At 40.5% G+C, this 12048-nt stretch overlaps 1 protein-coding gene across 5 annotated transcripts in view; it reads left to right on the top strand.

Annotated features, from left to right (window-relative positions):
• The window catches only part of HELZ (helicase with zinc finger), a 159254-nt gene that overhangs the window by 116772 nt on the left and 30434 nt on the right, over positions 1-12048 (top strand). For all 5 annotated transcript variants that reach the window (XM_043585067.1, XM_043585061.1, XM_043585062.1 and 2 more), the window contains 3 exons: positions 6125-6204; positions 10490-11060; positions 11464-11680. In XM_043585067.1, the coding sequence (XP_043441002.1) occupies positions 6125-6204; positions 10490-11060; positions 11464-11680 (868 nt within the window). The remainder of the gene's footprint in view (positions 1-6124; positions 6205-10489; positions 11061-11463; positions 11681-12048) is intronic.

Raw genomic sequence — 12048 nt, forward strand, 5'->3', positions numbered from 1 at the left:
AGAGAGAGAGAGAGAGAGAGAATATTCCAAGTAGGCTCCGTGCTATTAGCACAGAGCTCGATTTGGGGCTCAAACCCACAAACCATGAGATCATGACCTGAACCAAAATCAAGAGTTGGACCCTTAACTGACTGAGCTACCCAGGCGCCCCACTCAGTCTGTTTTTTTCAAAAGAAAAAAAAAAAAACTTTTTTTTTTTTTTTTACATTTTTTTATTTTTGAGAGAGTGTGAGCAGGGGAGGGGCAGAGAGAGAGAGGGAGACACAGAATCAGAAGCAGGCTCCAGGCTCTGAGCTGTCAGCCCGGAGCCCATCACGGGGCTCGAACCCATGAACTGTGGGGTCATGACCTGAGCTAAAGCCAGATGCTCAACCGACTGAGCCATGAGGCGCCCCAGCACTCAGTCTGGTTTTTAAAGTCAGGTTTACTGAGGTATAATTTATATAATGTAAAATTTACTTTTAAAATGTACAGCTGACATATTTTGACAAATGAACAGAGTTGTTAACCACCACCAGAATCAAGACACAGGGTGTTTATGTAACTCAAAATATTCTCTCATAGTCCTTTGTAGTCTGTCTTCTCCTCCAATCCCCAGCCCTGGGCAACCACCGATCTGCGTTTTGCCTCTGTACTCTTGTCTTTATACTTAGTACGTCATATAAATGGAATCAGAGTATATGGCTTCCTTGTGTCCAGCTTCATTCACTTAATGCTTTTGAGATTCATTTATGTGGTCTATGTCAGTAGTTTATGCCTTTTTACTGTTGATTAGTATTCTATTATATGGTTGCACTGCAGTGTTTGTATCTATCCATCAGTTGACGGGCACCTTAGTAATTTCTGTTTTTTGGCTCTTATGAATAAAGCAGCTGTGAACATATGTTTTCATTTCTCTTGGGTGTATACCCAGGAGTAAGATTACTGAGTATGTTGTAAATACATAGGTAACTTTATAATAAATTGCCGTGCTGTTTTCCAAAGTGGCTGATGCGTTTTTCTCATCAGCTAGTAATATATGAGATCTCTAGCTGTTGCACGTTATCATCAACACTTAGTATTGTTAGTCTTTTTACTTTTACCTTTGCTAGGACGTATCTGATAGAATCTGATTGTGGTGTTAGTTTGCATGTTCCTAATGATTAATAATGTTGAATATCTTTTCATTGGGTCATTTGCCCTCTCTCTCTCTCTCTCTCTCTCTCTCTCTCTCTCTCTGTGTCTCTCTTTCGTAATGTTTGTTTTTGAGAGAGAGAGAGGGATCACAGAATCTGAAGCAGACTCCAGACTTTGAGCTGTCAGCACAGAGCCCAACCTGGCACTTGAACTGTGAGATCATGACCTGAGTTGAAGTCAGGTGCTTACGGTGCCCCTAGAAGTTTCTACTTTTGATAAAATTCAGTTTATCCTTTTTTTTTTTTTTCTTTTTTGAGCTATGTTTTTGGTGTTGGCGAAATTTTTGTCTGATCCAAGATCACAAGGATCTGTGGTTTTTTTCCCCAGGAGTGTCGTGTTTTTAGCTCTCACATTAGGTCCTTTTTGAGTTAAGTTTTATATGTGTTATGAGGTAAGAATGTTTTTGTTTTCTTTTTGCTTATGTATGTTCATTTGTTTTAGCACTATTTCTTGAAAACACTGTCCTTCCTGCATTAAGCTAACTCGGTACCTTTGTTGAAAATCAGTTGACCACGTACATGAAATCTGTGTTCTGTTCTGTTGATGCACACGTTCATGTGTGTGCCAAATGTGCTGTCTTGATTCCTGTAGCTTCATGAAAGTCTAGACGTCAGGTACTATGAGTACAAGGTTGTTTTTCTTTTTCAAAACTGTCTATTCCAAGTCCTTTGCATTTTCCACATGGATTTTACAATCAGCTTGTCCGTTTCTACAAAAAATCCTGCTGGGATTTTGATTGGGATTGTGTTGAATCTACAGGCCGATGTGGGGAGGATTGACAACAATATTGAGTCTTCTGTTATATGAACAGGATATCTCTCTCAGTTTCTTTTTGTTTTAAGGACACACTTCAAAAAAATTGTTTTTAATGTTTGTTTAGTTTTTGAGAGAGAAAGAAAGAAATCCCAAGCAGGCTCCATGCTGTCAGCACAGAGCCCTGTGCGGGGCTTGAACCCATGAACTCTGAGATCATGACCTGAGCTGAAACCAAGAGTTGCAGGCTCAACCGACTGAGCCACCCAGACACCCTGTTTCTCAGTTTCTCTTACTTAGTTTTATGATTTTCCTCCTCAGTAGTGCATGCCACACATTCTGATGTATTTTTGTTTCATTCAGTTGAGTACACTTTTTTTTTTTTTTAAAGTTTATTTACTTATGTTTCTGTGAGAGAGAGAGAAAGAGAGCCAGGGAGGGGCAAAGAGAGGGAGAGAGAATCCTGAGCCGGCTTCATGCTGTCAGTGCAGAGCCCAGTGCAGGCCTCGAACCCACAAACTGTGATCATGACCTGAGCTGAAGCCAAGAGTCAAACACTTAACCGACTGGGCTACCTAGGCACCCCTTAAGTACACTTGCTAATTTCACTTGAAATTGGATCCATGGAATATTTAGAAAGGTGAGTTATTGAGGATTTTCTAAGAATTTTTATGTTGTGGATTTCTACTTTGATTCCATTGTGTCAAGAAAACGTATTTTGTATGACTCAAACTCTTTTCTTTTGAACTTCCTGAGATTTGTTTTACAGTCCAGGGTATGGTGTATATTTGTGAATGTTCCATGTGCACTTGAGAAGAATGGAGTACTCTATAAATGTTACTTAGGTCAAGTTGATTGATAGAATTGTTCACGTGTACTATATTCTTGCCGATTTTCTGTCTTTTAAAGAAATATGTATTGGGAGGAGAATATTGAAATCTCCAAGTACAATTGGTATTTGTCTATTTTTCCTTTAAATTTTGCTTGGTTAATTTTGAAGTTCTCTTATTAGGAGTGTAAACATTTAGGATTATGTGCTTTTGATTAATTAACTCTGCTGTCTTTTTTTGAATGACATTCTTTATCCCTGGCAATATAGTCTTTGCTCAGAGGTCTACTTTGTTAATATCTAATGTAACCACTTTAACTGTATTTTGACTAGTGGTAGCATGGTATATCTGTTTTGACCTTTTTCTTTCCTTTTTGATCTATTACTTTTAATCTTTTTGTGTCTTTATATTTATTTATTTAAAAAAATTTTTAAAGATGTTTGTTTATTTTTGAGGTGGGGGTAGGGAGAGGGGTAGATAGAGAGGGAGACACAGAATCCAAAGCAGGCTCCAGGCTCCAAGCTGTCAGCACAGAGCGCGATGCGGGACATGAACTTTTGAACTGTGAGATCATGACCCAAGATGAAGTTGGATGCTTAACCAACTGAGCCACCCAGGTTCCTTGATTTGTGTCTTTATATTTTAAGTGCATTTCTTTCTAAATTTTTGTTTGTTTATTTGAGAGAAAGAGAGAGAGAAGGAGGGAGGGAGGAAGGGGGAGGGGTAGAGAGAGAGATGTAGACACAGCATCCAAAGCGGGCTCCAGGCCCTGAGCTGTCAGCACAGAGCCTGACACAGGGCTCGAACCCATGAACCGTGAGATCACGACCTGAACTGAAGTCAGACACTCAACCGACTGAGCCACCCAGGCGACCCTAAAGCACATTTCCTTTAGATGGCATATGGTTGGCTCTTGATTTTTTTTAAAGTTTATTTATTTTGAGAGAGCCAGCGGGAGGCGTGGGAGGCAGAGAGAGAGAGAGAGAGAGAGAGAGAGAGAGAGAGGGAGAGGGAGAGAGGGAGAGAATATATCCTAAGCAGGCTCTGTGCTGCCAGCACGGAGCTCGACGTGGGGCTCGATCCCACAAACTGTGAGATCATGACCTGAGCCCAAATCAAGAGTTGGATGGAAATCAAGAGTCAAATGAGCCACCCAGGCACCCCTTGATGTTTTTTTTTAATCCAGTGTGACAATCTCTGCCTTTTCATTGAGGTGTTTAGAGCATTTATAATTAATTATATAAATTAGGCTTGATTTTATCATCTTGCTATCTATTTTGAATTTGTCCAATCTTCTTTTTGTTTCCCCTTGCCTTTTTTTCCTGTCTTCTTTTGGATTCGTTGAATATTTTTTATGATTCCAGTTTATCTCCTTTTTTGATTATTAGCTATAATTCTTTATTATTTTAGTGTTTGCTTTAGAGTTTATAGTATATATCTTTATCACAGACTCCTTTCCAATTTATATTTTACCATTTCATGTACAAAGAACCTTACAGTATTTCAATTTATCCTCTTCTGGCCTTTATGATATTATTGCCATACATAATACTTTTTCATATAAGGCCAAACATTGTTATTATTTACACAACCAAATAATTTTTTAAAGAGGTTTAGGGGCATCTGGATGGCTCTGTCAGTTAAGCGTCTGACACTCGATTTCGGTTCAGGTCATGATCTCATGGTTTTGTGAGTTTGAGCCCTGTATGGGCTCGTCACTGACTTCGTGGAACCTGCTTGTGATTCTCCCTCTTTTTCTGCCCCTCCCCTGTTCGCACTCTGTCTCTTTCAAAATAAATAAATAAAAAAGAGTGTTAAATAATAAGAAAAATAATTTTTTGATCTATCCATGTAGGTAGCATTTCTGGTAGTCTTTATTTCTTTCTGTATATTCATGTTTCCATCTGATACAATTTTCCTTCTGCCTGAAGAAGTTCTAACATTCCTCATAGTGTAGATCTACTGGTGATGAATTATTTCAGCATCTGTATGCCTGAATATATTTTTGTTTCACTTTCATTTTTGAAAGAAGATATTTTTGCAAGGTATAGAATTCAAGGTTGACAATTTTTATCTTTAAGCATTTTAATGATGTTACTACTCTCCTGTTTTCTTGCTTGCATTATTTCTAGTGAGAAATCTGATGTCATCCTGTCTTTGTTTTTTCTATATGTAATGTGCCTTTTTCCCCCCGTCTGACTGCTTTTATGAGTTTCTTTTTTGCTAGTTTTAGTAGATTGATTATGCTGTTCCTTGGTGTAGTTGTCTTCATGCCTCTGGTGTTTGAAGTTTGTTGAGCTTCTTGGATCTCTGTGGTTTTATAGTTTACATCAAGTTTGGAAACTTTTGACCTTTATTTCTTAAGATATTTTTATGTCTTGCCTCTCCTCTCTTCAGGAATTCCAACAACCCAAATATTAGGCTGATTTAATTTTTCCCACAGTTGGTGGATGCACTTCCTTTTTTAAATTCTTTTGTTCTTTTTGCATTTCATTTTGTGTAATTTCTATTGCTATGCCTCCAATTCATTAAGTTTTCATACTGCAGTGTCTAATCTGTTAGTTCTACCTAGTGTATTTTTCATCTTCAGACATTGTAGTTTTCATTTCTTGAAGTTTAGTAGTAAGGCTATTTTGGCATGAGAATTCATTTTACAGAGAGAATTCCAGTGGCTTTCCTAAAAGAGTGTTTTCAAACAAGAACCCAAATCAAGGATTTTTTTCAAGGAATTTAAAATATCCAGCAGTTAATTCTTATAGATTAAAATCCTTTCACATGTGTGAAATAGCATCTTTTAATTCTGTTATAATTGTGATTTTTAAAAACACTTTAATTTTGTTTCCTTTGCTATTCCTCATTCACTTACATTTAGTTTGCTATCTATTACTTTTAAGGAGTATAAGTACACCCCTTTCAGAATATCTTTATTCAGTTTAGATTTCTTTATTAATTTGGATTGATATATTATTTGCATTTTTGCTTAATTATATTTGTAAATGGCCAAAACATTGAGCCTTTATAAGTAGTAAGAATTTCAGTACCTTTTCTGTGACTGGTTTAGGAAAAACGAGGCTACAGATTCCTGGAGAATGGGCAATTATCTTTGAAATTATTTCATGTTTTAAGGTTATTCCTTTATTAATCTTTTTTATTGATAATGAGGTTTGCTTTACTTATAAATTTTCTTTCTTGCAGGGAAACTACAACCCTCAAACTTTAGTAAAAACAAAACCCCAGCAGTAATATAAATTGATACAATAGATGAAAAATGTTCAAATTATTCTGCTCTGTCTAATAATGGTTAGTCATTGGAAATGTAACATCCATTGGAGACAATTTATAAGAATTTAAAAATATTTTCTTAGGTAAAAGTGATACAAATAATCCTGGACCTGAAATTAGTAAGATTCGAACACCAGAGAAAAAGCCTATGGAATCCAAACAGGTATGCTGCTTACATGTAGTGAATGCATTATCCTAATGGATTTTAGTCTGATTGATCACCTTGGAATGTTGATGTTTTAAAGAAAATTTTCTCTTTTTATGTATATCTTTTATGCTTATTGTTTCATGGGAACCTGTTGGGTCGTGTTATCCCCTTCACCTTTTCTTTGGCTATTGTTTGCTTTATCCATATACTTTTCTCAAATTGTTGGTCAGTGATAGACTTGAATTTAGAATCTTTGTATGATAAAGTAGTAAGTGAGACACATTTATAGACGTGTCATTGAAAATCATCTCAGAATGGAAAGAACTGTTCTCGTGAATAGGGAAGACTTAACTTCCTTATGTCGCTCACCTTGTTCTCTCATCACATCTACTGTATAAGTCCTTAACTTTTTTTTAAGATCGAAGTGTAGTTGACACACAATGTTACATTAATTTCAGGTATACAACGTAGTGATTCAGTGAGTCTGTCTGTTCTATGCTTATCACAGTGCGGTTACTATCTTCCACCATACAAGGCTATTACAATACCATTGACTGTATTCTCTGTGCTGTGCCTTTTATCCCCATGATTTATTCATTTCGTAACTAATGCTGAACTCTTAACTCACCCGTTCATCTCCTTTATTTGCTTCTGTGGTTGTGGACCAGTTAGGGAAAATCAAATCATTGGTTGAATTAGTGCCAGTGGAAATTAATATTTTCTACTCTCAGGGAACCCAGGGGGCTCCGCTGCCTTTCGTTACATGTACCTAGCTCCCTTTGCCCGATTTCTCAGCAGCTCTTCTCCTGCCTGATACCTTCCACCTACAGTTATCCTTATGATCAGGAGATGACCTTGCTTTAGAGTTGCCACATCAGGATTTCACCCTGTCAACTTAAGACCTTAGACTTACCCCTTTCTCCTTTAACAACCCTGTTTTCTTATTACCACATAAGAGTCTGGTAGAAGAGAAGGAGTTTCCTTTGAGACCACTTTCTCCTCTTCTGGTCACCTCATAGGCCTAGTCCCTTCTCCTCAGTCATCTTTAAATTCTTTAAATTCTTTCCAGCTGCTAGTTCTTCCTTCTCAGCCAGTAAATAAATTGACCAATCGACCGTTTTTTTTAAAAGACACTTTCTTTTTAACCCTCATCTCCTTTATAGTTTCCCCAAGTTCACCTTTCCACCTCATCTCTTATTTGGCCCTGAACCAATGCAGCCTCGTGTTCGACTTTGACATTCACTGAAAACCGTTGCACTTCAAGTGAGCAGATTTTACGAACACACTTCAGTTGTAGTCTGACTTGTCTTTTCTCTGGTATTTGGCTCTATTTTCTACTTCATTTTTCTTGACCATCTTGTTCTTCTGGTTTCTTTGCCCCACATTTCTACTTTTCACAACCCTGTCTAACGTGACCTGCCTCTTTTATGAGTTCGTGTCCCCCCCCTTCCCATCTGTCCCTCGTCCTAATGTTGGGGTTTCCCAGGGTTCTGTCACTGTCCTACACCTCTCAGCATTCTATGATTTCTTAGTACAAACTAGGTCAGTTCCATCGTTTTAAATCTCTGCTGCATGATAATGACTTCCAAATCTGTATTCCCAACCTCAGCTTGCTTTAAGCAACTGTTCTCTGTACTCAGTGACTTATGTTCCATAAGCAGCTCTGACTCACGGTTTCTACAACTGAAAGGACTTACTACCAACTGGAGGAGTGCAAATGAGGCCGCCAGTGGAACTTCCTGATTGAGTCTGGAGGGAGCTGCAGTGCAAATAGGAGTTCTGTGTGTTTGGAAAGGGGTGCGAGAGGGAACAAATGGCACGCTACGATGCCGTGGCAGCCCGTGCAGTCACAGGCAGCACAGGACAAAACGTCCGCAAGAGCCTTGGGTGCTATGGGAGCAACCGAAGCTGAGATAGTGAAGCATCTCTTGAGTTGTTTTTAAATTTCTCTTTTGTTCTTTCCCTGTCCAGGAACTAGGCAACCTAATAGACACGTTTCATTTCTTTCCACTCTGATGCTTTGTCCTGGGGCCTTGTGGAAAACCGTTTCCTGGCTGTCCTTGATTCAGTGCCTCAGTATGAAGGGGAGAGTGACGTGGGGTGATCTCATTCTGATAATAGTATTCTCCGGCTCCCTCTATCCTGCTTAGCCCACTGTAGTGTCAAAGAGTGGCACTGTGTTGATTAGGCTCCTATGACTGGCCTAGCTTCCTGTCCATGTCAAAGTCAGAAGTGAAGGAGGCAGCTTATCCACAAACAACCTTGACATCTAATCACGGCCTCCCTCATGCGATCTGTGTGTGAATATCAACAGTGTCTTATGGAAAAAAGTATATCCCAGCTGAATGTGACATCAGTCTCAAAAAGATGAAGATTCATGGGGGACGGGACCATGTTTGTTTATAAAGAGCCTTTATCAGGTTCTGAAACTTTTATTTTGCAGATAAAGTCGAATGATTGAGACAGTTAATGACAACTCTTTATTGAAGACCGCCCATATTTGTAATGCCGTTTTGGGTAACAGGTTCTGGGACATTTGAAGAGCAGGCATTGCAGCTGCTGGGAGACTGGGATGGAGGTGTCATTCTTCTCATTCATTTTATAGATGATTTATAAACGCCCAGTAATCTTAGGGACATTACTGGCCAAATTCAAGTGGCAATCCATTTAAACTGGTGATTAGAGGTGAAAAGGCACTTGAGGCCCGATTGGTACATTGCAAACAAACATTGTCGCAACAGCTTGGTCGCCAGGAGCCCCACGGCTTCAATTCAGGAACAGGCTCTTTGTTCTGGGTTCTCAAGAGTGGTCGGTTCTGTGTTTAGCTTGAGAGCCTTTGGTGAGGCGAGTACTTTGCAGTACTCCGTGACTATTTCCACATTGAAACTTAACAGGAGATTGATGTACCGAAGCAGCTTATTGAGTGTTTTGACAGAGAGGGGAAAGAAAAACAGCTTCTTTCCACGTTGTATTTCATTTTTCACATTGTCACCATTTGTGATCAAACATAGGTTGCAGAAGGAAGACAGCACTCCATAGCTTACAAACCTTCGGTAGCTTACCACAGTTCACAGGATTAAAAATGTTTATACTCAGTATTGAATCATTCTGGGTCTTGTATAATTGGGCTCTCGCAGTGTTATCTGATGTCAAGAAGGGGAAAACGGACATAAAAACAAGTGATGTTGTAGCTGTATGTACACAGAACTTCTCCTGCTCCTCAAATCTGCCTTACTCTTTCTCCTCTCCCCGCCTGTCCCTCCTTGTTAGGCTGTTGCGTTTACTTAGAATGTCCTTCCCTCACTGGAAAATTCCAGATCTTTGTGCCAGACTCAACTCAAATGTCCTAGCCTCTGTGAAGCCACCTTTAATTTTGTCAGGCACCAGGACCTTCTAGCACATCCTTTTACAGCACCTAATTTTATGTTTCCTTGTTTGTGTCTTCTGCTGGACTCGAAGCCTCCTCTAAGCAGACCTTTTATGCAAAAGGTCAGAGGTCAGATGGTAAATCTTCAGGCTTAATGGGCCATATGGTTTGTGTTGGAGTCTCTCAACTCTGCACCGTGGTCAGAAAGCAGCCGTGGACAATACGTAAACGAATGAGGGTGGCTGTGTTCCGGGAAAACTGTTTGTCAGAGTTTGGTGGGCTGGAAATGGCCTGGGAACCGTAGTTTGCCAGCCCTTGCTGTAAGCTCTTGAGGGTACACACTCAGTCTTCTCACTGTCCTTTAATCTCCAGCACTACCCTTGGTAGGTTCTCAGTAAATGTTTGTTGAGAGAAGGAATATCAATACCTAATGGCAAAAATTGACAACGAAACTGGTTATACAAAGGTGATAAAGTATTTATTTGTCCACTTCAAAGTTGTTTAAATTGAGACAAGTGTTTTTAAATTAATATAGATATGTTTGAAGAAAGAGATGTATAAAAAACAATAAATTGGTAGGAAAGGACACATTATAATGATTTATATCAGAAGGAAATAAATTGTTATCTTTCTGAGGAAGAAAGTGTGAAATTAAAAATCACGCTTTTAAAGGAATTAAAGTGGATGTGTTAATAAAATGGCAATATGTCTTCTTATGACTCAAATATAATACGGGTTTTTCTGTTTCATCTTTCCTGGTCTAAAAAATGTTTATTCCCTCATTTGATTATCAGAAAGTGATTGGGCGTGTAGCATTGGCTGTTATTGATAAGAATGTATCATATCCTTCAGATGTGCTAGGGGTGGGAAAAGGTGGAGAGCCACAGGACCCAGTTCGTCCGCAGTTAAGAAAGACTTCTTATTTTTTTCTAGATTGATTTGGAATCAAATCCACAGAACAGAAGTCCTGAGTCGCGTCCTGGTGTCGTTTATCCCAATACCAAATTTCATCGCAAAGATAATCTCAACCCGAGACATATAAATCTTCCTCTCCCTGCTCCCCACGCACAGTATGCAATCCCCAATCGTCATTTTCATCCCCTTCCCCAGCTACCAAGACCACCATTTCCAATTCCGCAGCAGCACGCCTTGTTAAATCAGCAGCAGAATAATTTGCCTGAACAACCAAATCAGTTGCCACCCCAACCAAATCAGGTAGTCCCGCCGCAGAATCCGTTGAATCAGCTGACTCAGCAGCCACCTCCTCAACTTTCCCCTGCCTATCAGGCAGGGCCCAACAGCGCTTTCTTTAATAGTGCGGTCTCTCACCGGCCCCAGTCCCCTCCTGCGGAGGCTGTGATTCCTGAGCAGCAGCCCCCTCCCATGCTGCAGGAAGGCCACAGCCCTCTTCGGGCCATCGCACAGCCCGGCCCCCTCCTTCCTTCCCATCTGAATAACTTCACTGATGAGACTCCCCCGGGATTGCCAATCGGGGAGGCTTTAGGTAAGTTCTCCTGTCACTGCTGGGTGTGACAAATTCAGAGATTATTTCCTTAAAAACGACATGTACTGTGCAGTGTTCTTTTGGGTCAGGATCGATTCATTTCTTCAAGTGTTGGCAGCAGACGTCAGTCACTTAGTGTAACAGTCAGAATCTTGTTCCAAATGCTCTGTAATGCTAAGCGTCCCGTTGGTGCCGCTTTACACGATGACGTAGGAACAGTCATCAGCACCGTGACCGTAACTTTAGTTGCTGGCAAATTTAGAAGACATCTGCCTTCTCCAAAACCCAAAGCGTAGGCATTTCTTTGTTTTCGGGAAGAAAATCTGGCTGCGGAGACTGTTGAAAGAGTTAACTTGGAACCCCAGATGCGTGAAAACTGCATCTTTTCCCAAATGTTTTGCAGATCGTATGCATGGGAGTGTAGCTCTGGAGACGCTGAGGCAGCAGCAGGTGCGCCTCCAGCAGTGGCATGAGCACCACGCCTACCTCAGTCAGGGCAGCATTCCGTACCCTCACCGCCATCCTCCTCCTCACCTCCCGCATCTTCCTCAGCCGCCAGTGAGAGCAGACTGGAAGCTCCCCGGCAGCGCGGAGGACGAAGCAGAAAGCGCAGACTCCAGGTATTCCCGCGGAACACGAACAGCCTCGCTCCGGGACCGCTCCCCTTCCCCCACGCAGCCTTCTCTCTTGGATACCGCCCTCTTAGCCTCAAGCTGCGGTACTGTCCCAAAGGAATGGGATGCTGGCCTTCTAGGCACGTGCTACACGGTGCTAGGATTGACTCTACAATCTAGAGAATCCATTTAGAAGTAACTGTAGAAGACGCTAGGGAGAATCCATTTAGAAGTGCACATCTGGGTGGGGACTGTGTTGGGGATTGAAAATTAATGTGGCCCCGTGCTTTGTGGCTCTCCTGAAAAAGAAATGTACCATCACCGTGAGCAGCTTTTCGTACTCAGTAGTAATGCAAGAAATGAATGAATACACA

Source organism: Prionailurus bengalensis, chromosome E1 (assembly GCF_016509475.1).
Source record: "Prionailurus bengalensis isolate Pbe53 chromosome E1, Fcat_Pben_1.1_paternal_pri, whole genome shotgun sequence".
Lineage (NCBI taxonomy): Eukaryota > Metazoa > Chordata > Mammalia > Carnivora > Felidae > Prionailurus > Prionailurus bengalensis.